Source organism: Megachile rotundata, chromosome 2 (assembly GCF_050947335.1).
Source record: "Megachile rotundata isolate GNS110a chromosome 2, iyMegRotu1, whole genome shotgun sequence".
Lineage (NCBI taxonomy): Eukaryota > Metazoa > Arthropoda > Insecta > Hymenoptera > Megachilidae > Megachile > Megachile rotundata.
Window position 1 is genome coordinate 23,447,409 of NC_134984.1, and position 26,130 is coordinate 23,473,538.

The window sequence follows — 26,130 nt, forward strand, 5'->3', positions numbered from 1 at the left end:
TTGCGAAATTGCGTGCGAGTCGAATTCTCGAGAATCACGGGACGAAGACGAAAGTAAGAAGGAACGCGAAGGCAAACGGGAACGGATCCGACCAGCTGGCGAAAGAGGCGTCGGCGAACGCGCAGGAAAACTTCATCCCTGTGTGTTTTCGGCGATAACGGGCGATATCTCGGTTAATCTCGGTTAAAGGTTGGGACGAGAACGAGCAGCCCCCCTCGCATTGGCGTAGCGCGAGCGCGTCGTCGTCGAAACGAGAACGACGACGACGAACGCGAGGCGAACGTCGATCGAGAAAGGCGTGCTCGAAGGGCGTAGAAAGAAATCGCGTTTCGATCGAGACGATCGGCGTTAAGGAACGCGGCAGGATCGCATCGAGGGATGCTTCGAATCTCGAGTTCTCGACACCGAGAGCGTGTCTTACGACCGTGTTTCGCCTGACCGTACCTTATCGGAGGAATCCCGTGTGTGCTCTGTAAGTATGACGACACCCTCCGCTCTCGAAACGAGCTCTCGTCGCCTCCACTCCCGCTGTTTTCGACGATAACGCGTCGCGCGCGCGTTCGACGCCTACGAACAAACTGGCGCGTACTCTTACGGCGAAAAGTAAACGAATCCCTTTTCGTCGGTCGGGAAAACAACGCGTCGGGGCAATAAACGGTCCCGGGTCTCTGATCTTTTTTCCGTCCTTCTCCGTTACTCGGTGACCAGCAGCGAAGGGTTGTTCGGCTAGACGGTACCAAGATGGTGAACGATCGAAAAGGGAGCTCGCGATACCGATCGATGCTTCGACGGCCAACGAACGAACGAGCTTCGCCCGTTTAATCGTGCTCGGTCAATATTTAACTCGCGCGGTTTTTTCTTCCTTTTCTTTCTCTCTTTCTCCGTAGGCTGTTGTCGTCGTGGTCGTGGTCGTGGTCGTGGTCGTGGTCGTCGTCGGCGCGGTCGTTCTCCCTCTCTCCGTCAGGCTAAACGAGTTGGCTGGATTCGAAGCTTCGGTGCGACGCTACCAGGCGGCAGCCGACCCGAATCGTCGACGCACCACACCTTGGCAGCGCACCTGTGTCAAGCCGCGCAGCACCGCGCCACGCTCTCGCCACCTTTGCTCCGGAATCGTAAACGCGTTGGCATCGTCGACGCGCGAGTCGACCGTCGACCGTCGACGCGACACGGATATCGGGACCACGCTCTTCGATATCGTCTTTCGCGGGGCACTATCCGAAGAACATCGATCGAGACGCGCTCGCACGTCACGGTAAGTGTCCAATTCTTGGCTCGTTTACTATTTATTTTCTTTGGATCGCGTACGGTTCATCCATTCGTCCGTCGCGCCGCGTCGATTCCTCTCGGTCGTCCTGTTCGTCGTCGCGTCCTGGCAGTTTTCGCCCGAGATCGTTCGCGATTCGACGATTTCTTCGACCGAACGAACAAATCGTTTGGTTGGCCGGTGCAACGGAGCCTATCTTCGGGACGAAATCGGTCGAGCGACGTCGCGCGAGCCGCGAACCGCGAGCATCCGCGAGTAAAAGATTCCAGAAAAGAAGGTAAACCGGAGGAAGAGGTAAGAGAAAAAAGAAAGAAAGAAAGAAAGAAAGAAAGAAAGAAGCGAAATGTGGTGCGGCGTGGCGCAGCAGAAGCGGCGGGAAGGGGGCAGCGTGGCAAAGCGGCGCGGGTCGCGGCGAGACGAGGCGCGCGGAGTGGCTATCGAAGACAAGGTAAAGCGAGGCACGGCGAAGCGGAGCTAACGAAGGGAACGCGCGCGAAGCGGCGCGGGTTACGAGAATATTTGGAAAGACGCGTAACTGGTTCGTTCGGTAGCGCGTGCGAGCTCGATCGACACGAAACACTTGTGTTTTACATTCGATTCGGCCAATGACACCGGCAATTTCGTGGATGATCCGCGCGCCGCTTCTACTCGATCGCTTCTCCGACGACCTCGTTTCACCACCGATCTTCCACTCGAGATCCGAGCTCGTTAGCCGCGCGCCTCCGACGAACTTTTCCTCGCCGCTCGGTCCACGAGCGGATCGACTCGCGTGCTCGCGCTTACTCGACCGCGTACCTGCTACGCCGTCTCGAGACGACGTCCGCGACCAAACTATACGATATCGAGACGAGATAGCCCAGAGCGCAGATATTTTATTAATCGTTAAGCACATAGCCGACGTAAGATAATGGAATAATATCGGGCAACGACGATAATGCTGTTTGTCGCGCGAGCGTTAATTATTCGAGCCATCCGCTCGAGTCTTCGAGGGTCGATCGCTGCTCGAGTCGCCGGTCTCTCGTCGCGCGAAAAGTTTCGCCTCTCTAGATCGGCTCGGTATTTTCGCGATTCTACCGAAAACGAGACGCGCAACGGTCGACGAACGATGTTTGTTCGCGTTTAAGTCGACGACGGAGGGGGGCGACGATTCGGTTGTTGTAAATTATTGCGGTAATTGCGTTGTAAAAGGCGCGATCGCGTGCAGCGGAGCAAAGACGAGGAGAGAAAAAGAGAGCGAGAGAAAGAGAGAGACGGTCGAGGATCGCGTTATCAAGGGAACGGGCGCGCTCGCGCGCGTGCGGATCAGATCGGATCGTAAAGAGCTTTGGCCGTCGAGTTTCGTCGACTGTTTCGAGGGGGCAAGAGGCAAGGTCGCGCAACCGCTCGTTTCCGAAAGCCGCGAACAAATCTGTCTCGATTCGAGAAACGAAATTCTCCGTTCGCGCTCGAGCGGCAACTTTCGCGGGATGGAAAATTACGCGAGACACGATTCGAGGAAGAACGGCGATTGCGTAACGAACGACGAATACGCGTCATCCCCTTGCGCGGACTCGTCGGCCGCCCTTTGGTCGACGCCCGCGCGGCTGCGCGCGCCTTCGAGCAGCCATCGCGCCGAAATAAAAAATCTCGTTTCTCGGCGCGCGCGTGCGCGCCTTCGCACACGCGCGCGAGTATCGCGTTACCTGGGATTTTCATTTACGCCGATAAGAATTTCCTACTCGTCCGATAAAGAAAATGGCCTCGTCGCGTTCGCGAATTTTTCCCATGACACACAGCCCCCGTGGAACTCACCGTCTCCGAATCCCGACGAAACGTTCGCGTATCCGTCCTGACATCCGATCCAACTCGTTCCCGTCGAATCCTCTCGACGATAAAATCGAGTGTCCCGATCGCTTAGAGAAACGAAAGGGTGAACGGGCAAATTCGAGAAGAACTCGCGGGAAATACGCGAAACGCGGAAGAAGCGACCACCGCGACGAGCAACGAGCGAACCACGATCGTAACGACGCTGCCGCGAATGCTCCGACTGGAGCGAGGCTAGAGACGCGGCCCTACGCGTTCCTGGCGGACCCGACGACTGAAATTATCATTTTAGCTGATATACTAGCTAATGTAAGGATGCAGTTTTATCTCTTATTATCATGGGAAACGAGATAAATCGCGATAGTGCCGTTTATTTTGACAACGGCGTGCCTCACGCCACGGCTCGATCGACCTCCCCATCGGTGGTCGCGAATTCGCTTTAAAGATTCGCGCGAACACGCGTTTCGATCGTTTTTCTTTTTTCCTTTCCTTTCTTTCCCTTTCCTTTCCGACCCTGTTCCGTCTTCGCGTGTTAACGACACCTCGTTACCCGTTAATTCCGTTTCCGGCAGCGGAATTTCGCTTTTCGCATTTTCGCCGAGTCCCCGAGCCCCGAGTTGTTCTTCGTCGGCGGGGAAAAGGGAATTTTTCTATCGATTCGTTCTCTCGATCGAACCAACCGAACGACGTGGCACGATTCGTTCGTTATCGTCCGTTATCGACGATACTACGCGAAGTGGTTCGCGTTTCCTTCGTGTCACGATAAACGACGAATTTTTCGATTCGATTCGAGATAGGCCGAACATCGCGGCGTTCTCTGCTCGTCGAAGGCGCCGCGAGCCGCGAAAAAAGAACGGCTGCGAGGCAAAGCGAAAAATAATTTCGAGTTCGCGAAACCGTTATCGCTCGAAACGTCTTTGATCCTAATCTCGATCGTCGCTTAATCCGTCGCGATCGAAACCCGTGACGCCGAGACTCGATGTCACGTAGGCCTCGAAGGTCCCCCTCTGTCCGAGCGAACAAAGTTTCCGTTTCGGACGGAGCAACGGTTTCGAATTCCTTGCTCGAGTTAGGCGACAGGGCGACGGTTCGTTTGCGAAGGTGAATCAGAGCGGCAGCGATGACGCGAGCAACGCGCAAGATCTTTATCTGCGAAGGAGAATGACTGGAAGGTTCGCGAGAGCGGCGAAAAATGGACGCGTCGTCTTCGAAAGGGAAGAGTTTTTTTTTTTTCGGCCGCGCGATAACCGACATCGGGTGCGAACGATCGATCGGTGCACCCTACCTTCCGTGGTGCGATCCACGGAATCCGTCGCAAAATGGCGTTGGCAACGATGGCCGACGAGAAAAGACGAGCAGCTCTCGAGCAACGCGTCGAGCGGGACGAAGCGGAGCGCGAGGAGAAGGTGGACACCTCTGACGATCCCCTCGATCTGCCCCTCCCCCGTAGCCCGCGTGCCCTCGTGTCGGCCGTTATCGCGGGCTCGTAGCCAGCGAACGGCCGCTCGTTATCGAGAACAAACAAACGGACCCCTCCGTTGCCTCTTCGCCGTTCGATAGTCAGAGATTCTCGATTCGTCTTCCTCCTCCGTTTCGCCAGTTTTCCCTCGAAAGAGAGGAAAGTCGAAAGTTTAGCTCGGTGGCGCCGCTTCGGCGTACACGGTGATCGTAGGTTTCCAGTAGCGAGCTAACGAGACGTCGACGAGTGTCGGGGGTGCGCGACGCGTATTCCATCCGACGCAACGGAACGACCGGATCGCGTTCGAGAACCGGTAGCCGCGATTCGAAACGAGGTATTTATTCGTTCGGTCCTCGCTATTCGTCGGTAGGTTCTTCGAGGAATTCCGGATGAACCGGAAAACGAGAAAGAGCGAGATCGGTCGGCTAGGTATGCGCGCGGCACGCGCATCGGCACAGGGAAAGAAAGAGTGGTCGCGCGTTCGCTCCGGAAGTCGTAACTTGACATTGTCGAAGGGAAGTGTGACGCGAGCCAGGGTAAACAGCGCTTCGGCCGTTTTTTCTCGAGACGGACGAGGTGCGCCGCCGCTACCCCCTCCGCCTCCGCCCCCGCCCGTCTTCCTTTTCCTGTCGAACCTCGTTCCTTCTCTTTCGCGATCGATCTCCCTTCTTTCTTTTTTCGTCGGTTCGCCGCGAATCGTTCCCTCCGTTTCTCCGACTGCCTCCCTCCAGAACGGTCGGGTCGCGTGCCACCGCGAATCCTTATCCGAGCGTGGAAGATCGGTTCCGTTGCACCGTTGCATCGTTGCAGGACGCGATGAAGGAGACGCTGGTGAAACAGGAGATCAAGCGCGAATGGGAGAACGATCGAATCGAGGAGGGCTCGCCTCGAATGACGTCGACCGAGGAGCGATCGACGTCGGAAAGCCCGCGTTCGGTCATCACGAGCAGAAGGCACGTGCGCACCATTACCACGGCCGGACAGATCACCGAGACCGTGTCGGAATCGGAGCCGAATTCCCCGGACGCGAGTAATCTGCCGCGGGCACGATCGCACGGCTATCAGGAAGAGCCGCAACGGGATCACGGATGCGAGCAACCGTCTCAACGTTTCGTGCAAATTTCTCAGCAGGACGCGGACGTTCAGTCCCGTCAGCAGCAACATCGTCCCAACGAGCAACGCGTCCTCTATCTGACGCCAAACGGTCAAGAGGTGCACGAGGTGTCGGAAACCGTGGATCCGAACGCGACGCCGACGAACGAAACGACCAGGTAAGTTCGCGATCGACTCGACGCGCGAGCCGTTCCACGTGAAATTTTTCTGATTTCTGCGAAGGTACGAGGCCGTTGGCACGGACAGGATGGACGTCGATCGTGCGTACGGTTATTCGACGGAGGAACAATTACGACGAGAAGGTCACGGGATCGTGGTTCAAGCGCAAGAGAGACGGGGTCAGTCGGGCGGGCATCAAAGGTTCGGGCAACGGGAGGGCGGCCGATCTGCTGCCGGCAACGAGGAGAACGAGGGCACGGAAGCGGGCAGATCGTACCAGCAGAGTTCGCCGGTACTGATCGCGACCAGCGAGGGCTACGAGAACGGACCGATCGTGTCTCAGGCGGCGGCCGCGATCGCGAGCGTTCAGCTCGGTTCGCCCGTGCCGCCGTACTCTCCGCCGATCGGCGTGGACGGTATACGCGTGGCCACGTCTAACCAGCAACAGCATCAACAGCAACAGCATCAGCTGGTGGCGGGATACGCGGACACCGGCGCCAGCATCAAGTACACCGCAGCGGGCGTGAAATACGACGCGGCGGCCGTCGCAGCAGTCGTCGCCAGCGACACGGTCAAACCGTCCACCTACACTACCCTCGAGACGGTCTCGATACCGGCCTCGCAGACGGTCCACTACCCCCAATACATCTCCGGCAACGAAACGTTCCAGCAAGCTCCGATGTACGCTTGCACCAAGTCCGGCGAGCAGGTGATACTGGCCTATCCGTCGGCCGCTCAACTGAGTTCTCGCGTTTCCGGGGTAAGTATGCGCGACGATCACGATTTCTTTCGACTTCCTTTCTCGTTCGTTCCGCTGTTTATTCTTTACGCGTTTTTATCGAATTCGAACAACGCAACGTAACTTCGGCAGGTGGAATCGGCCGGAAGCGCGTACGTGAAGAGCGACCCGACGCTCGCGTCTTCGCTAGCAGCAAGTCGCGGAGTGCCGCCTCTGCACTACGATCAACCCGGCTCTCCGGGGTCTCAGGTGACGCTGTACAGCAGCGGCGGCGGCTCGTACGCTTACCCGAAGCCGACCGGCTCGAGCGAGTACTGGTCGACCGCGGGGACTCCGTCGCCGCCGACGTTCGAGTGCGTGCAGAATTACCAACCGGTGACCGCCATCTCCGTCAGCGACGCCAACATACAACTGTATCAGGGCGGGTACAGCGTCTCGACCGGAGGCGCGCCAACTCCTTGGCCCAGCATACCCTTGTCCGGACCGGACGAGAGCTTCGACGGTACCATGGTGTCGACCGATCCGAAAGAGTGTTCCGGCTGCGCGAACCTCACCACTATCTGGAGGAGGGACGACGCGACCGGTCACTGCTACTGTCACACCTGCCTCTACAATAAGATGAACGGGACCAACAGGCCGTCCATGAGACTGGGCAAACCGAAACAGGCGGTCGCGCCGGTAAATTCGTCGATTCAGCTTCGTCCGCTGTTCGCTCGCGTGAAATTATCTCGAACTCGCGGCTTCTTGTTCCGTTTTCGTTTTTACAGACGGGAGTGCGAAGGACCGGAGTGCAGTGCGCCAACTGCAGGACCACCAACACGACCCTCTGGCGACGAAACAACAACGGCGAACCGGTCTGCAACGCCTGTGGCCTCTACTACAAGTTGCACAACGTGAGTCTTTTCGAGGTCGGAATTCGGTGACGCCAACGTCCGCGGTTCCTCTTCTTTCGGGTCGATTGTTTTCCCGCAGCTCGCGCGTTCTTTCCTTCTCCGACCGATGCTCCGTGTTTGCACAACTGCGTCGCGACCGCGCCGCGCTGCGCCCCGCCGTTCGCCGCGATTTCTCTCGCGAACGATTTATCCTCGCTCGCGTAACCGATCGATCGGACGATCCGCGTGCCGCGTCGCTCCGGTACGCCGGTAGATAACTTTTGGCTCCAAACCGTCTAGGTAGAACGGTGTCGGCGATAACGGCGCGATAGCGCGCGCCTCCGACGTCGAGGCATCCCAGGTGATCCGGGTAGCTCCGACGAGGCGCGTCGAATCGTTTCGAAAACCTCTCGAAAGCGTCCCTTTACCGGCTCCCGATATCGGTTTCGAAATCCGTTCGCTTCGGGCCACCGTCTATTTTTAATAAATCGCTAGATAGTTCGGTTATCGGGTCGATCCACGTTATTCGTTCCACTTATTCGGTGTCGATGTTTCGAACGAACAGGTAAACAGGCCGCTCAGCATGAAGAAGGAGGGAATACAGACGAGGAAACGAAAGCCGAAGAACCACTCGGGAATTAGCGGGAACTTGGCCGGGCCTAGCGGCATGCACAAGACCGAGCTCAAGTCCGGCCTACTCGGTGAGTCTTCGGTGAGCACGATTGACATTCAGGTTTAATTTTCGTTCGGCCATCTCCGTTCGTCGTTTTGTCCCGTTTCTTCGATCGCGAACGCGGGTGTACCTACGGATCCTTCGGCTTTTCCATTTCTCTGGCTATCTCGATCGAGTTCCGAGATCGAAGTCGCCGATGTCGCCAGCGGGCGAAACGGAACGCGATCGAAGACGAATCGGTGATTTGTCGGAAGGTGTTTCAGGGGAGTCGTTGCAGTTGAAAGTGTACGGTAGCGGCGGTAATGGGAACGGGGTTGCGAGCGGGGGCGGGTTAGGTGCCGTGGTCGAAGCCGGAGACGGCCTCGAGTTCGGGATCGAGGATCGGACAGGGCTCGCAGAGAACGGAAGCGGGTGCGCGGAAGGAAACGGAGAAGTCGAGGAGCATTGCCCAGCCGTAGGTACACCGACAGCCACGCAATTGGGCCACGCGCACTCGCCCCTAACTTTACCCACTGCCGCCATCCTCAATCGACAGACCATTCTTACGTAAGTGTCGCCGGCTCTTTCGATTCCGAGGCGCGGTTCGATCGGTCTTTTCTTTTTCAGCGTGCCACCGCTAGAACCGATCGCTAGTCAACCCGGCGGCGACCTGATCTCTGTCATCACGTCCACCACGGCCGTGCACGCCGAGCGAAAGTGAACTCCGGAACAGCGAGCGTCGTTACCGAGCGGGCGCCGCTTCGTCGTTCGAGTTGCCCGCTGTCCACCACCCGGGGAACCGCTTTCCGATCAAGCAGCGTCAGAAACGTCGGAAACCGTCGACCGACCAAACTTTATCGACCAAAGACACTGTATCCGCTCGGTTTCTAATCGCGAGCGGACCAACGATTCGTCGCTCTTCCGTCGGACGGAAGCGAGAAGAGGAATCGACCGCGCTCAACTTTTAGTCGCAATTTAGAGTAGTTACGTACGCGTTCCGGCTCGATCGTAAATCCCGTTCGTTCGACGCGATCGTCGGTAAGGATGCGCGAGGGAGGTACGCACGAATTCTCTCTTATCGACCGGGTTCGACTTTGTCGACGGTCGCGAGAGCAGCGACTCCGCCGGACGACTTCGCCATCTACGCCCGGTACGAGGAAACTTATCGACCGCGTTCTTCTTTTCCTTCTTTAGTCTCTGCGCCGACAACGTCCTTTACCCGTGTCCGTTCTCCCGTTCGAGTTTTCGAGTCCTCGTGGCCGATCTCGCGCGTACCGTACCGAACTCGCGTCGAATCGTTCGCGGCTTTCCTTCGCGTATCGAATAATACATACACGCATATACACATATTACATAGGTATTACATAAGTAAACGCGAGCGCCGAGCCACGGTAGACCGCGAGTACTCGCGCAAACGGTCTGTAACGAGGCGAAAAAGCGTGCTCGCGTTCGAGTGGCGAAGCGCGAAAGTATTTATTTTTAGCCGTTGCGAGAAAAGCGCGCGCGCCAACAGGCGTTCGATCGTCGCGTACGCGACGCAAACTTATTTTGTAGAACTTTTTGTCGAAAAGGAATAAAACGAGAAGATCGAGCGTTTTCGACTCCATCCATCCATTGTTCCCCGAACGTTCGTCCCGAAGAGATCGCGAGTTTCGAAGTTCGGCTCGAACGGATTCGCGATTCGAAGGAGAGAGCTGCGACGCGAAAGAGAGAAGGACGGCGAAAGGAGTGGACGGAGCGCGATCGAGCGGGCAGAGGGGCGGCAAAATGGGCGAACGGCTGGCGGCCGAAAGGGGGACGGGTAGGGTGTGTGGGTCGGCGGAGGGGTGTAGGGGGGCTACGAGTCCATCAGCCTAAAGAGTGGCTATCGTGCTCGCTAAGGGCTATTCCATGTTAGCCGCTCTCGGCGAGCTCCTTTTTTTCTCCTCTTTCTTTCCCTCCTGGACTTTTTGTACGGCGCAAACGTGGCGCCGCCCTCGAGATCCCTTCTCGTACGGGGAGACGCTGAAAGCTTCGCGGTCGATCCGCGCCACCCGCCGGAATCTCGCCCTCTCTCCTTTCTTATCTTTCGTCGTTTTTTTTTTCTCTTTCCACCGCTTGGTCGTCGTCCGCGCGCGTTTTCTCCGCGACGGAAACGACGGACGAAACGCGACCGCGATCGAAAGGAGCGAGCAGAGTTCGGTTCGTCTCGACGGATCGGATCGTTCGGAATTCGAGGGATGCCCGACGCTTCTCTATCGCGGTGGCGCCAACCGGTGTACCTTATCGCGAGCGGAGCACCGTTACTCTTCGACTCGTTTCTTCGGGAAATTCTTTCCGTCTCCTCCGATTCCACGAACGGAACGAACTCGACTGGTTACCGAGCAACGCGCGAAACGCCGCGATCATTCCGGAGACGCGGACTCTCGAACCGTAGGAAGCGCGCGACGAGGAGTTCTCGCACCGCCATAAATAAGCTCGAAGCGCAACAAATTAGATCGCGCGATCCCTTGCGAAACATCGCTTAGCCTGCTCGTCGCGCTCGCGATATTTCACGGGCGAGGCACACGGACGTAAGTTAAGCCGTCCACGGGTCCCGCATCGCCTCGCCTTTCTTCTCCTTTTAGCCTCTTTATTCTCTCCCTCGGCCCGTATATTTTCTCGTTTCGCCGTGCGAGATCGTCCGCTCGCCGTTTTTGCATCGAGAGTTCTCGTATCGGTTCGCGAGGCGCGTTACGCGTTCCGGATCTCGACGACGCGGCCGCTGCGTGAACGCGGCGTGGACGCCGCGTGGACGCTGCGTGAACGCGGCGGCACCGCGCGAAGCGGCGCGGAGAACCGGACAGAGCCTCGCGATCGCCTCGAATCGAATTTTCTTCTTTTTCGACGAGTCGACTCGTTCGCCCACAGGGCTATTACGGGAACCTACGGTCGATCCTGAGCACCCACGAACGCGTACGTGTACGTGCGTACACGTGTACCTACACGCGTGGAAACAAGCGAGTACCGGAGCGCGGCGCGGCGACCCGGTTTCCAGGAAGACGACCAAAGGACGAGAGGGACGGGACGCGGTCGGGAACAGGAAGAAGGACGAAGAGCCGAGAGAACGAGAAACGCGGGGACCAGCGCGGCGACGACGATTAGATTAGAGAAGAAACTCGAACGTCTGCCGAGATGGAGTCCGTCGGCCGGCGATTCCGTGTTCGCGCGACCCCAACGGAGATCTATCGTCCTTTCGACGATCTCGAGACGATCTCGAGACGAGAGACGACGTCGGAAGCGTTATTTTCGAATCGCGCGTAATTTACCTCCGACTCGGTAGACCGTCGATATGTAAATGCGTTAATGCTTAATGCGTGTCGGTTGATTTATCGTCGCGCGATCAGGGTTGCGCGAGTGAAAGGCGAGCGCGCGCGCGCCAACGCAACCTTCTGCGGAGTCGAGCGTCGAGAAAACTTTGACCCTGTTCGACGCGTACTCGAATCGTCCTACGACTCGATCATCGGGGAAAATAATCTCGTCCCGCGTCCTCTCGACGAGGCAACCGACGACTTCCGATCTCTCTTTCGCTGACCGATCGAGTCGTCGAGAGTTGTCGAGTTAATTGGTCTAGCAGCAGCGGCTCGTCGTCGAGAGGATCGGCGGAGAGAGAGAGAATGAAAAAAATCGGAAAACAAAACCAGCGACTAAACAAAACCGGAGGCGAGCGATACCGTGCGATCATCGCGAGCCTCGCTTTTTCCTGGAAGCGGCTGCTCGCTCGTTCGTTCGTCGAGATAATTTTCGTCCCGCGGCAGGACCGGCTCTTCTCTCTTCCCTGTCCGACTCGTTCGTCCTGTCCACTCTTCTCCACCCTTTTGCCTTCTCGCTCTCCGCGCGCGATTTCTCGACGCGTTTTAGCTTCTTCTCCTGTTCTCGACTCCACCGCCTCGCTTTCCAGCTTTCGGCGATCTTTCGCCCTTTCCGTCGACTATCGCCTCCGCTTCGTCTCTTTATTCGCTACGAATTCTTTCTACCCTCGTCGATCTCGCAACGGATGCCGCGAGAAGAGATATCGCGTGGCAACGTAACACGCGGTCGAAGGAAAAATTTGGCAACGAAAAGCGAGTAGTCGACCGACGATTCGGGCTCGTCGTTTGCGAGCGTTTCGACTAATTCTCGAAATGGAAAAGTTCGGTATTCGGAAGGGGGTGGCGGCGGGGTAAACATGCGAGGGTGCATGCGAGAGGCGGCGAAGAGGCAGGAGGGAACGGCAGAAAGAAGGCAGGGCAGAAAAGGAGAACCGTGGAAGGTCCCGGGTCCCCTTTAACGCGAACAACTTCCGGTGTTACGATAACTATCGGCTCGCAGGGGTTCCTACCTGGCACGCTACGTCCGGCTTTCCGATAGGGGAATCGCCGCGTTTCGCTCGCTCGGAACGTTCCTCGTCCAGATGACGCGCGTTCGACTCTCCGCGATCGCGACGAGTCTTTGCGAAAGAAACGAGGTGCAAGCGATTTTCGCGTGGAAGCGGAAGAGGGATTTTCGCGGGCATCGAGAAGCTCGCGGTTCGCTCGTGGCCGCGGCTTATCCGCGCTCGATCTTCTCGGACGTTATATAAGGTTGGCGGACGCGACAGGGAGAACCCGGGGGGATCTCGGGGCAGCGTCGAATAAAAAACGCTTTATGAAAATTGGCCGGCGAGCGAAGCGTCCGGCGCGATCGCTCGACGCCCTTCGAAACCGTGGGCGTCGAAGCTCCGCCTCTCGGGATACACCGCGCGATACGCCGCCTCGGCCCGCCTCTTTCGGTCGACGCGGCTCGGCTCTGCTCGCGGCGCGGCGACGATCCCGCTCGTTCCACGACCTCGCGCGGTTTCTCCTCGTCCCGGCCTTTCCCTCGCTCTCCAGCTCTGTCCCTCTCTCGGTCGTTCCTCGTCCGTCTTCCGGAACCGATCCGCGAGGAATCGCGACGACGCCTCGTCGAGACCGATTCTTCTGCTCTCGCTCGCCCTTTGTCGGATCCAGACTCGAGCCGCCTTTGCCTCCGCCTTCGACTCCGCTTTCTCCTTCGCCTTCGCGACCCTCTCCGCGCCTCGCCGTGCCCCTCGGCTCTCCCCGTCCGGACGACTGCCGCGCCAGAGAGGCGACCGTCCGAGCCAGTGTCGAAGCCGCAGTCATCGGTTGCACCGCGTTCTGGAACTAGTCGTCACGAGTTCGGTTCGATCGCGATACATTCGCGTCCTCCGAATTCTCCGCGCGGTTACCGTCCCACGAAACGCGCGCGACCCTCGAACCGAGTGCGAGATCGCGAACCCCAGTGTTTTCACCGAACGATCGAGGATGACGAGGATCGGCCGCGCGAAAGCCGCCGACGGTTCTCGCCGGGGTTGAATCGTCGTCGCGTCGTCGATCCGATGCTCTGGAACCGGAGAAACGGTCACTGGATTAGCCGAGATCGTCAACGGAGGAGTTCGTCGACGAACCAACCGAAGGAATAAGACTGTTCGGTGACTCGACGATCGTCGAGAGCGGCCGACCACCGGAAGACGAAACGGAAGCGAAAGATACGAGCGGACGTCGAACGATCGACCGCCACGACGGATAGGAAGCCTCGTTTCGACTCGCTTCGCGAACTCTACGATGCCGATCATCGACCGCTGAGTGTCGACGCGTGAGTACTTTGCTTTTCCTCTTTTTTCTCTTCTCTTTGTCCATTTTCGTTTCTCCGCTTAAACGGCGCGACTCCGAATCGCTCGCCGATCGATCGCAAACGGCAGAGGTAAACGTTCGCCTTCGTTACGGCAATCGCCGCCGGTTCGTTCGTCGAACGGATACGGGTCGTTATCTGGACGCGCGACTATCGTCGTTAATTAACGATAACGACGATGGAGGCGAAAAAGAAACTGCCGCGACTTTACCGAGCCTGGTTGTCACCGGGCGATTTCGTTTGTTTTATCGTTATCGTTACCGAGGAAGTCTCGCGAACGCGTAATCGGTTGGTAATCGATCGCGTCGCGAGGTAATAATAAATCGCGAGGGAAACGAGAGCTCGAAAGCGGAATCGGAAACGATCGGGAAGGTAACCCGGTTCGACGATAACGTATCGCGTCACGGCTTCCGGTCTTCCGCGTCGACCGCGTTCTTTCCTCGTCGCTGGAGAAACTGTCGTCGTTCCGACCGTTTGTTGGAAAAAATTTCGCGAGCCAGGTTCGCGCACCGTATCCGACGGCCGAAAACGATTTCTCGACGTTGGAAGCGAGGGTGTCGGGTCGGTATCGATATCGGTGGCCGCGCGGGTGTCTGGCGCCGACGGGACAAGCGGCACCGTCTTTCACGAGGACGCTCGTCCGGTTCTTAGGCCTAATTGGTTGTCGCCCGGCGCCTCGTCTCGTTCTCGGAGAAAGCATCGGACCTCTTTCGGTTTCCACGCTGCTCCGTCTTTTTTCTCGCCACCCTTTCGAGCCTCGGTATTACACGCTCGTTCGAGTACCTGCGATCCCTTCCGGTCGTTCGACCGAGAGGACGCGTAATTTCGGCGTCGAGAAAACGAATCCGATCGATCGAGATACGCGCGACGGACTCTGGGCGATCACGCGACTCCGGAGAAAGACGCGAGATAAAATAAGATCGGAGAGCTCTCGGAGGTGTAACGCGATCGCGACGATTAATCCGAAAGCATCCGGTAGGAGGCACGGAGGAAGGTACGCCGTGGAGATTCGAGCTTTTTGCGATTTCTGCTTCGACGGCGAACGCGCGAGCCTCGCTTAATCTACCGCGTAATAACGATTCCGCGTATCGAGCAGATACACGTTTATCGACGTTCGCTTTCGGTGCGATACGCGTTTATCGAACGTCGCGTTTACGTCGAGCGTCGTAAAACGGCCGTTAACGCTTTTACGAATCGATAACGATCGTCACGGATTCCCGTAACGACGACACAGCCACGCTGTCTGCAGTGGCGTCGATAAAGATCGGGAACGATCCATCGACCGGTTCGAGATCGCGAGTAACGGGAGCGCGTTTTCGGACTCGCGCTTTCCGCGCGTCGAACGATTCGAGGACGAAACGACCGGAAGACGCGCCTCCTTGGACAACGATTCCAACGACGATGATAGCGGAAAAGCGTCGGGGACCGAACGATTCGGAGCAGCGGTGGTTCGCGAGATAATCGATACGGAACGCGAGCTCGCTAGAAAATCCGGTAAAGCGATGTCGAGCGATCGAGGCGGCGCGGCGCGACGAGCGAGTTTGCGGGCATCGGCCAAAGACCCGTTACGTCGGAGGACGAGGTAATTAATTTAAGCCGCAAACGCCTCGGCACTAGGCCAACGCGAACACCTTCTTTGCTCGTTGACTCGGTGGCTAGCTCGCTCGCACGCACCGACTCGGCTATCGGTACCGTCGCTTCGCGCCTCGCGTACGCCGGTTACGCGACTCCCGGGATCCTTTGCCCTTTTTCTCCTCTCGCCTCGTCGTCGTCTTTCGCTCTTTTCAGAGGCTCGGATTCGATGCCGAGAGAGCGACCGGTATCGAAAGAACGAGCGGCCGATAAACGGAATGGAAAAGGAACGAGAGGCGATTTTAACGAGCCAGCCGCGATTCCGTATCGCCGCGTTAATTACCGAGTTTCGTTCGAAGCGACGGCGAGCGACGGCCGCGATTAGCGCTCGCGAGAAAAGCTAGGAATCGATTCGGACGCGGAGCCGTGACGGGCCGTCCGCGACGCGGCGTATCGCGATGTCCGCGTCGGTCGGGAACGGATCGAGAGGAGAGCAGAGGGAGAGAGATTTAACGAACCTGCCGACGGGACGTATCGCGGCGTTAATTACCGGCGAGACCGAACGCGCGCTGCGTGCTCGCCGGACAGCGAACGAGCAGCGGGGTGGGTCGCATCGGTTCGGGTCGGACGGGATCGGTTATCCCGCGCGAATCCGACCTCGTCCAAGCGGCAGATGCATTAATCGAACCGGCTTAAATTATAGCCGGTCGCTAATTGCGCTCTTCTCCGAGACCTCGGAGAAGCGCGACGAGACGCGCGAAAACTCTCGACGCGGCGGAATCGTATCGATTTAATATCGATTTAAGCGGGTCGGAACGAAAATCGTAACAGCGGCACGTTTCTCGAATAAACTTGGCGAATTCTCTCTCGATCGTTAATTAGGCGGTAATGGCTAAGGCGCCGTTCGGTCGGATCTTTTTACGCGAAACGACGATTTATTCGAGCGGATCACCGGTACGCTCGTATCGCGCGAGCGAGGGAATCCGGGTGGGTCCGGTTTCGATCTAGACTCGCGCTCGAATTAAACTCGTCGCGGAAACACCGGCGTAAATACCGAAGTCGCGCGATATCGAAGAGGGGAACTCCCTCTTTTCGCCTCGTACGCGACATTCGCGGCGAACAAAGCGCGTCCCTCGACCCGATACGAAGCGCGAAGCGTCGATTCGCCGTATCGTTATAGCCTTAATCCCGGTAGTATCTTAATTATCGAATTTATTAACCGGCGATTCGATCCTTGAAACCAACTGGAATTATAATCCTGAGAAACCAGCGCGGATTCGCGGTCACGCACGAACGAGCGAGTAGAACGAGACTCGACTCGACTCGACTCGACTCGACTCGACTCGATAGAATACGGAGCGTTCTGAAAGTTAATTAGAAAACAAACAGAAAATTAACGCGAACCCGGCAGCGAATCTTTCCAGTCGGCCGTTATTCACGATTTATCGTAACTCGTTCGAGTCCGGTCGGTGACCGGTTTACTACGCGCGAGATCGCCGGACGATGCGCGTTCGCGCGCTCTGATCGACGATCGAAAATCTTTGATACGCGCGCGAATCCGTTCTGGCGTCGTCGCTCGGATCGTCGAGCAGGAAGCCGGCGTTCTTTTTTCGCTTAGGCGAAACCAGTTTGCTTCCTCGAATAAAAATCTTGAATTATCGCGTAATCGCGAATGCGTTTAACCCGTTAACGCATCGACGTTAATCGATCATTTTCTTTTGCTGCCCCTCGCACCCCCGCGATCTCTTTTTCTCCTTCTCGCGTATTCTTTACTCGTTCGTTCTCGATACACCGCGAGCCGGCGACTCGAGCTTTAAAAGTCGAAACTCGCGACCGGTTGGTCGGCGAAAATCTTCTCGACCGTTAATCTTGATTTACGATAACCGCGACCGCGATCTGCTCTCGGAGACCGAGCGGATAATTGGATCGCGCGCGCGTCCCGTGGCTGCTTCGTCGCTACCGGTCTCCCCCGAGTCGATCGAGAGACGGCGCTCTTCCTAGTCGAATCCAGTCCCGTCGCGAATTTCGTCCAACGGCCGTCACGCGAGCTTGTCACGCGCGGACGAGCGTTCGGCCGGTTCGCCGAGCGGTTCTCGAGACGAGTCGCGAAACTTTCCGGATACGTTTGAACGGTAGAACCGGTCCCCGAGATATCGTACTCACCGGCCGGAATAATCCACTCGGTTAATTGGCCCGCGATCGATTCCTCTGGCCGCGATTGACCGCTGTATTTTTGGAAAAGGAACGTTTTTTCTCTCTCTCTCTCTCTCTCTTTCTCTGTTTCTTTTTCCCCTTCGTTCGAACGAACCATCGAGAACGCGCTCGGCAGCTTTTCGACGAGTAAAAGGAGGAAAACGAGTGTGGTCGTCGTCGGTCGCGAACTCGTCGACGACTCGGACGCGTATTATGCGAGTGTCGTGGCGACTAGCCGTGTTGTCTCTCTTTCGAACCGGCTGCGTTTGTCGTCGTCGTCGTCGTCGTCGTCGTCGTCGGTTGCTCGTGAACGGCCGCGCGGCCGGTCTCGGCGAGACGCGAGATCGTGTTGGTGCGGCGGTGTCGGTGAGCGTGTGCTCGATCGTGGGATCGGTCGCGAGTGTTGGTGCGTCGATCGACCGCCTTCCAGAACATAGAGACAACGGCCTGCCGATACGCGCACCGACCGTGCTTCTCAACCGACCAGCAGCGTTTCTCCGCCGCGCACGCCGCTTTCGGACGCGAAGGACGCGAGCCGATCCTCGCGAGTCGATCGACCCACGCTCCGTTCCCCTGACCTTACTCCTCGTCCGAATCGAGACGCATCCAGTTCGAGTACCAGTTCGAGAAAGAACGTCGGGGACAGAAATATGACGCGACTATCGTTTCGCGATTAGAAAATCCCCGGTGTCGAGGAGGATCTCGTTCCCGAGGGAAACCGACGGGAAAAATGGAATCGCGCGTGGCGAATCGTTCGCGGTGTTTCCGAGCGAACGCGCCGGTTAAATACGAGCCACCGAGGAGCCGAGGTAATTTCGTCGCGCGTGAATTCGACGAAAGAACGTCGCGAAGAGGAGAAAAAGAGAAGAACGAGAGGCGTATACGGATGGACGGTAGGAACGATGGCGTTGAAAGCCCATAAACCGGCGACCCCCTGCTATCGATGGGCTCTCCCGGTTGATGGGGGAACTAATGACACGACGGTTCGGCGTAGGTAATGGACTGCTCGTGGCCGGACGGTCGGCCGGTCGATCGGTCGGTCGTAATAGATTCGGGGTTGAAACCGAGATGGTGGGTCCGCTTAAAATGGCGCCCGTTTCCGAACCCCCTCCGACCCTTCGAATCGCGCGACGGTACCGCACGCTGTAAATTACGATCCGCGTCGAGTCGCGATAATCGCTTTTCAGAAAAATGCAAATATACGCGAAACGCGTACGAAATTGTAACTAGATGTCGTTGCGCGATAAAAGATGCACCTTTCTATCGGCACGTATCGAGTCAAAGTCTCGCGAAAAAGAAACGTATCCAGAGAAAGGTTCGAAGAAGGGACACGTCGTCGCGCGTACGAGACTTGTCCGATCTTTATCTCTTTTACCTTTTGGACTTGCCAAATTACGCGAATCGGCGTTCGAGTACTACGTGTATCGAAGAATTTAACTTACTTATATGGAAAGTAAAATAGATTATATCGTTTCTTTTCGATGGATGGTCATACAACTATTTCGCCTGTCTTGATCCAACCCGGTAATAAAGTAGCGGAACGCAGGTGTCTCCGATTCGATTTGGTCGCTAGTGCACCGCGACAAAGAAACAAGCCTCGTTATTCTATCTAATCGATCGGGATAATACCCTGAGTCAGTCGTAGGCAAAGCAACCTCCGCAACTAAATTCTAAATTCCAAAGCATTAGCGCTCGTTAGTACCGTCGACGAAACGAAGAGCTTTTAACGGCGACGGTGCCGACGGTCTTGGCGAATTAGCGCTAAAGTGGATACGAGTGTCACCGTGTCCCCTGTTTCGAAGGCGCGCGCGGCCAAGACGAAAAAATGAGTTTTATGGACGCCTAGGCCGAAAGGTAGAAAAGTAGAAACCGAAAAGGACGGCAGCCGGCGACGAGCTTATTGGAAAGTCGTGTTCCGAGTTAAAACCGGAAGTCGATTCGAGAACCTGGAACGGTCAGCGCGAGGTCTCGAAATTCGAACGGATCCGTTAGCGATTTGGACGCGAGTCGTTCGTGTTCGTTGAACCGTTTCGCGCGAGCTTTTCTGTTCGCGGCGGAAGGTCGAACGCGCATAAATCTCCTTTAGAGTCGGATGAATAGCGACGCTACGGAAAGGAGAGAAAGATTCGCTTCCCGGTTGAAAGCCGTCGGGAAAAATGCGCGATTCTACGAGCCAGCCGAGACGACGCTCGGTGATTCACGAGCGTTCGATTCGCGCGGAAGAACCGTTTTCGTCGGCGGACGGGAGAGCGAACGGAATAGCGGACGGGAGAGCGAAGGGGAGAACGCGCGGGCGGAAAAGAGGGTGGAAAAACGGAGCGTGTAACCTCGGCGTCGATGTCCTCGAAAACACGGGTGAAAAAAAAACGCGCGCGGTCGTCGAATCCCGTTCCCGGCTCGACTACGAGCAGGTCGTTCTCGCCGAGTCGAAGTAGGCGTAAGTAGGCAAACCGGGTGTCGCGGATCGCGCTCGTTTTTCATTCGTTCCCTTTTCTTCTTTTTTTCCTCGGTTTTTGCACGAGGCCAGCCGCGCACGAAAAGGTCGAACCGGGTTTCGTCCGACCGAGGGAGGAAAAAGTGGTCGAGAACGAAAAGTCGCGGACGCGGATAAAGAGAGGAGTCACCGACGCGCGGTGCGGAGTGGAAGGGAAAACGGAAAAGGAGATACGGCGCGTGTGCAGTGCATGCTCGCGTTTAGGAGCCTCTCGGGGCGTGATACTTACGAGCTCGCCTCGTTATTTCGTATGCGCGATCGAGATCTCGTTTCCTTCGCTCGCCGCGCGAAAACTCGGCGGAGGCGTTAGCCGAGACCTCTTCGACTCCCGTGCCGAGGAATCTCGTTGACCGGTTTAAAGGCTAAGCGTTCGTTTTACCCGCTAGAGCGTAACCTGGCGAACGAACGTGCCGACCGAATAATAATATCGCGCGATCGGGCAATAAGATGTCCGTTCGTTCGCTCGCACCCTCGTGTCGTCCGTCGCTCCCAAACGGGAGCAGAAAACTCTTCGAAATCGTTCGCGTTTCGCTCCGACTCTGCTCGAAGAGTCGGTCGCCTTTGAGCCGCACCTTCTCTCGGTCGACCAGCCGAAACTATTCGAGGAATTTCCTACGGGCCGTTCACGGTTATCGGCAAAAAAAGAAAACGCGAAACGAGTTCCGATTTTCGGCAAATACGCATATACGGGTATAGAGGCGCGACGCTCGGAAAAATTGTAATCGTCGCGAATCGATCGGTCGCGTTTCCACGTGGCAACGGACGCGACGCGACGCGACGATCCGAGTAGCAGAAATTCTTGCCGCGCAGGTACGAGACAGCCCGTCCTCCTTTCTCCGCTGTTTCTCGGCCCTCTCTCCCGACCCCACCGACCCCTTTCCCTTTTCCGTTTTCGTTCTCGTTCTCCTTTTCTTTCTCTCGTTACGCGCCCGTAAACTTCTCCTCTTTTTTTTACTTTTCGCGCGGTTTCGCGTTTTTCTGCTCGCGTGGCTGGAGTTTAGCCGCGTTACGCTCGCCGAGGCGCGAGCGCGAATAAATTTGATTCGCCGGGAGTCGCGGCAACGACCGAACAACGAGGTTCGCGGTCAAATCGCGTGAGCGCGCGAGGTCGTCGACGCGGCGTTCGAGTTAAACGACGACCGCGGATACAGGTAGGTTCGGGATATCCGTCGGTCGCGATCGAGCTCGCGAAACTCCAGAGGAAACGGTAGCGAAAGAGAGGAACGAAAGAAAAAGAAAACTCCGCGAAGATCTCGGAGAGCAGATAAGCTCGCGTGGCTGTCAACGGAGCGGCCGAGGCACGGGAGCGCGCGAGGCGCGTGCCGAAACTGGACCGGAGAGCAATTTCCGAGGAATCTTATCTCTCGTTCGCATCTTCGGTATCGAGTTACCGAAAGGACCGTTCGCACCGAACCGACACCACCGCGCCGTTTCTCCTTTTTCTTCCGCTCTCGCGTTTCTCTCGATCGTGCCGCGTCGCGTCGCACCGCGTCGCGAATACCGTCGGCATATAGCGTTTATTCCGGCTGGAATAGAGGGCCCGATCGGACGGATAAAACGATCGAGACGAAATAGGTCGAAGAGTGGGCGCGCGTAGCTACGACGGACTTACAAGGAAACCCTTCTACGCGGTCGGCGCCGTGGCGCCTCGGCGTTGAGCCGATCGGGAACCGGGGACACGGGGACACGCGGGAACACGGGATGGGATGAGTCGTCGAGCGACGCGACAGCGGCGGCGGCGGTCTTTGACTCTTGTCCGATGGTCGCGCGACGTTTTCAGCGAAAGCGGCCGAACCGCGACCGATCTCCGAACGAAACTCGTTCGTTCGGCATCGAGAAGCGAACCGGTACGCGATCGAATCGATCGGACGACGCCGTCTCACAGCGAAGGTTGTCGAACTTGTATACGTCGGCGACAGCGACAGAAATCGGTCGAAATCGAAGAAATTTGCCCGGGCCTTCGCGCTTTCCGCGGTGGTCGTCGATCTCGCGTTTCAGAGCAACGGACGAGACCGATCGAAGCACGACCACGGGTCTAGCTGGCGCCAGATGCCCCGTTCGTTCCGGCGCCGCGCGCCGTTCCAACGCCGAAACACGATTACTCTTCTAACCGGTTCCCATTAAACCCGAACGTCTTTCTTCCCCGCGTCCGACTGTCCCTTCGATCCTCCCGTCGAGCCCTCGCCTCCATCGGCCGCGACGCCGACGACGACGTCGTTTTCGCGAAACGTCGTTCTTCTCCTCGTTAATCGCTGACCGCCGCACCGGCGAAATCGTAAACTGCCGCGACGGTCGAAATCGCGAATGCGCCGCGACGTGAACGCGCGCGAAAATCGCGGCGACGCGACGTTAAAAAGCCCTGGACGATTTATCGCGCCTCTTTCGCGTCGCGTTCTCGAACGTTTCGCTGTCGATAAGCCCGATAGACGCGATCGTAAATCGCGCGACGTCGAACCTGTCTCGCTCCGTTTCCGTCGCGCGATTCGCGTTCGCCCCGTACGCGAAAAATCTCTTTAGCTTTCGACGATTCCTCGAAGCTGACCCGTAAACCAGTCTCTGAACTTCGCAAGACATCTTGTATTTCGTACATTGGTGAAACCTGCCAATTCGTGGTTCGTTCGAATCGATTCGCGTTAATATCAAAGACGTCCCATAATCTCGTGACTTTTTCATTCCGCGTAGTCTATATTTTCGGCATTGCTTACCGTTTAAACGAAACGCGTATTTTTGCAACTTTATTTCGTTCGTGTCCTAATTTATAGTCGAAACAAGTTCAACATAAAGGTTATTATTTCGAGTACGCCAGTGTGATTTTGCTACCATCGCATCTAACATTCGTATATCGAATTTTTACGCGCGCGATGAATAAATCGCATGCAGGAACTGTCGAAAAAAATAATCGCGTACGACCCGGGAGAAATACTTCGGCTCTGGTTTTCCGCGTTTATCGTGGCGAATCATCCGCGACGATCGCTCGCTAGTCCGATGGAACTAGCGTACTTCGAATCCGCGTGCGATAATTTTTGAAATATTCGAATCAGCGGCCGGTGGACTCCGACGGACACGCGACGCTGGAAAAAATCGCCGGACGTTCCTCGAGGAGGAAGTATCGGGTCGGAAAATCGATTTTCGCTTGCGGTTAAGGAACGCCGAAAGGGTAGAGAAGCGCGCGCGAACCTTTGGTCCCGCCTACACGGATCTTATTCGCAACCGCGATGGCCGCTATCCCGTATCTTCGATTCTACGCTCGGAGCGGAGTCGCGCCTCGAAGGTGGAGACGCGTCTGCGCGCGCTCTTTCTTTCTCTCTCTCGCGCTTTTTCTCCATCCCCGTTCGTCGTCGTCTCTCTCTATCTCTCTCTCTCGTCTCTCTCCGTTTCTCCTGGACGTTCCTCGGCCCATCGCCCTTCAACGTTCGGTCGGCGCGACGCGTCCCCTTCGCCGGAGGGCCAACGACCGCCACCCTCTTCGTTCGAATCTCGATTATCCCTGTTTAGTCGGTTTGGAAAAATTCCGAGCTGGTGGTAATCGTTTTGTTCGGTGAAACGCAGATGCCGCGGTGTTAGCTCTCGGGGAGGATGTTCCACGGGGGCGGAAGCGGTGGTTACGGCGCGAGTTCCGACTACCAGCAACAGTCTCAGCAGCAGCAACAGCAACACGGCCAACAGCTCCAGGCGCCCGTCTACGTTCCTTCCTCGAGGCCGACCATCCCTTCGGCGGCGACGGCGGCCGCTGCCGCGGCGGCGGCACAGTACCACTCGTTTCCCAGCTCCGGTTCGCCCGCTTGGTAAGTGTTGCCTGCGCCGTGTTTCGGTTCCGCGAAAATCTAATCGATTCGCTCGTCGCAAACGAAAGGGAGAAGACCGCGGCGTCCTGGCAGCATGGGGTTGACACGTACGCGGCGCATCACGCACTCGCGGGGCACACGAGCGGATCAGCGGCCGCTGCGGCCGCCGCCGCAGCCGCGATGGGCCCGCACTCCGGACACGGCCATCCGCACGCCGGTCACCCGCACACCGGACATCCTCACTCGAGTCTCGCCGCGGCCGCCGCCGCCCCCTTTTACGCCCAAAACGTCGCCATGATGTCCTCTTGGCGCGCCTACGACGGAGCTGGATTTCAACGTGCCTCGCCCTACGGTTCGTATCCTTCTTTTCCCCGAGCAACGATACGTATTCGTCGCGATCTACCGTGCGCGCTCTCGAATCGCTTTCGAATCGCTTTCGAATCGCTTTCGAATCGCTTTTGAATCGCTTTTGAATCGCGGACAAGAAACACGGACGAGCAGAAGCGGTAGAGACTTTAGAGACGTTAACCAGACTAGAGGGCAACGGAAAAGCGAACGCGATGGCTATCGAGGATAAGAGGAAAAAACCGAGCACTTTTCTGGTCGACGAACGCAGGACCACGCGGCGGGCCATCTGCGACGGGTAAGCGATAGCGGCCTCCTTCAAAGGAGCCACGGCGCGGCCCTCGAGTGTTTTGCGGTGCATCTCGCGCTCCTCTTCGCGACCGTTTCTTTTCTCGGCGCGTCTATCGTCTCGACGTCTCTAAAGGGTTTCTGGATAGGTGCGCGCGTTCCTCCATCGGGCCAAAAGGGCTAGCGAATCGTGCGGCAAAACCGTTTCTCCGTGCTTTCAGATACCGCGATGGACTTCCAATTCGGCGAGGGTCGCGAGTGCGTCAATTGCGGCGCTATATCGACGCCGCTATGGAGGAGGGACGGCACCGGGCATTATCTCTGCAACGCGTGCGGACTCTATCACAAGATGAACGGAATGAACAGACCGTTGATCAAGCCCTCGAAACGACTGGTGAGTCGTCGTTTCTTTATCCGTTTCCGAGTTTTCTCGCGAGATCCGTCGCGAGATCCGTCGCGAGGTCCACGAGTCCGAACGGACGTCGAAATTTCAGACGGCGACCAGACGGTTGGGACTGTGCTGCACCAACTGCGGCACCCGCACCACCACCCTTTGGAGGCGGAACAACGAGGGCGAACCGGTGTGCAACGCCTGCGGTCTCTACTTCAAGCTTCACGGTGTCAACAGACCTCTGGCCATGCGGAAAGACGGCATTCAGACGCGAAAACGAAAACCGAAGAAAACGCCGGAACCGAACGCCAGACCGTCCACCGGCGACCAAGAGACGGCCACCGTTTCTACCGCTTCGTCCCCGTCGACGGGTGAGTTTCTTCGCTCTCGCGTCGCGTTCGTTTGTTCGTCTTCTCGCGAAGCAACACGGAACCCTGCGTTCTTATCCGCAGAACTGAAGAACAATCAGCAGCAACAATCGCAGCAGCAACAGCAGCAGCAGCAGCATCATCGTCAAATCGAAACGTCGAAATCGTCCGGCGGCGTAGCGTCGACCAGTTCGTCCGATAGACCGGTGTACTTGGGGCACACGTCGCTTTTGGCCACCGGAAGCGTAGCCACCGTGAAGACGGAACCGCGTAGCTGCGACGGGATCGTCGGCCAACCGTACTCCTCTTATTATCAGCATCCGCACCAGCTCGGAGTGGCGACTAGCGAGCATCAACAGCAAACCTACTACGCTAGTCAAGAAGCGCCCTATCATCATCAGCATCACGTGACCGCGGCTGCCAAGTTGCTCGCTTCCTCCTAATCGAACGTCCGCGAACGAACCGATTCCCGACGACCGATATACTCTAGCCAACGAACGTTCCTCGGCTCGAGCCGTTCGAGCTCCGAACGACTTCGAACGAGAACGCGGATTTGGCCACGCTCTTTTCATCGCGACCCCGCGTTCAAAGTACTTAATTGTAAATAACTATGTATCGAAGTTCCGTGAAATCGAAAGACTGGATATCTAAAGCGTATCGACGATTCGGTTGACTCGTCGCGTTTCCACGCGTCGTACACGATAAATCGATTCGTTTACCACGGAAAAGCAACGACGGAGCTCGCTGCACGCCGCCCACCGTCCTCTGTCCGTCGCGCCGATCCAAAAACGTCTCGTCCGAATCGATCGATTTTTCTTTCCTGTACAGTTCCTGTATCGTTAATGTTTTTTTTTTTTCGACGCGCAATAAAAAGAATAGCTTTCGACCTTGCTTCATCGAATGCTTGGCGAACCAGAAACGCGTTATCGACCTCCTTGCCGCGCGACTCGCTATTATTTCCTAACC

The 26,130-nt window shown here is 57.1% G+C and overlaps 2 protein-coding genes across 11 annotated transcripts; both read left to right on the top strand.

Moving 5' to 3' along the window:
- Positions 1 to 761: 761 nt before the first annotated feature.
- Positions 762 to 9,653, top strand: LOC100875315 (uncharacterized). 9 transcript variants are annotated; one of them, XM_076542319.1, is made up of 8 exons: positions 762 to 1,252; positions 5,337 to 5,797; positions 5,862 to 6,558; positions 6,670 to 7,215; positions 7,305 to 7,430; positions 7,975 to 8,110; positions 8,337 to 8,628; positions 8,689 to 9,653. In XM_076542319.1, the coding sequence occupies exons 2-8, from the start codon at positions 5,343 to 5,345 to the stop codon at positions 8,780 to 8,782; spliced, it is 2,346 nt and encodes a 781-aa protein (XP_076398434.1). In that variant the 5' UTR covers positions 762 to 1,252; positions 5,337 to 5,342; the 3' UTR covers positions 8,783 to 9,653. The 9 variants fall into 9 exon arrangements, with proteins under 9 accessions (XP_076398434.1, XP_076398430.1, XP_076398437.1 ...); XM_076542315.1 differs by lacking the exon at positions 762 to 1,252 and adding an exon at positions 1,600 to 4,860; XM_076542318.1 differs by lacking the exon at positions 762 to 1,252 and adding an exon at positions 1,601 to 4,860 and having other exon boundaries at positions 8,346 to 8,628.
- A 229-nt stretch (positions 9,654 to 9,882) lies between these two features.
- Positions 9,883 to 26,055, top strand: LOC100875427 (uncharacterized). 2 transcript variants are annotated; one of them, XM_076542335.1, is made up of 6 exons: positions 9,883 to 13,692; positions 23,537 to 23,772; positions 23,841 to 24,124; positions 24,627 to 24,799; positions 24,911 to 25,167; positions 25,249 to 25,517. In XM_076542335.1, the coding sequence occupies exons 2-6, from the start codon at positions 23,564 to 23,566 to the stop codon at positions 25,364 to 25,366; spliced, it is 1,041 nt and encodes a 346-aa protein (XP_076398450.1). In that variant the 5' UTR covers positions 9,883 to 13,692; positions 23,537 to 23,563; the 3' UTR covers positions 25,367 to 25,517. The 2 variants fall into 2 exon arrangements, with proteins under 2 accessions (XP_076398450.1, XP_076398449.1); XM_076542334.1 differs by having other exon boundaries at positions 9,887 to 13,692; positions 24,900 to 25,167; positions 25,249 to 26,055.
- The last annotated feature ends 75 nt before the right edge of the window (positions 26,056 to 26,130 follow it).

Bases quoted from the DNA above. Each gene is read 5' to 3' on its own strand.
- LOC100875315 (XM_076542319.1), top strand. From the start codon at position 5,343: ATGAAGGAGACGCTGGTGAAACAGGAGATCAAGCGCGAATGGGAGAAC. The intron at 5,798-5,861 runs GTAAGTTCGCGA...ATTTCTGCGAAG, and splicing joins CCGACGAACGAAACGACCAG to GTACGAGGCCGTTGGCACGG. The intron at 7,431-7,974 runs GTGAGTCTTTTC...TCGAACGAACAG, and splicing joins TCTACTACAAGTTGCACAAC to GTAAACAGGCCGCTCAGCAT.
- LOC100875427 (XM_076542334.1), top strand. From the start codon at position 23,564: ATGTTCCACGGGGGCGGAAGCGGTGGTTACGGCGCGAGTTCCGACTAC. The intron at 23,773-23,840 runs GTAAGTGTTGCC...CGCAAACGAAAG, and splicing joins AGCTCCGGTTCGCCCGCTTG to GGAGAAGACCGCGGCGTCCT. The intron at 24,800-24,899 runs GTGAGTCGTCGT...TCGAAATTTCAG, and splicing joins TCAAGCCCTCGAAACGACTG to ACGGCGACCAGACGGTTGGG.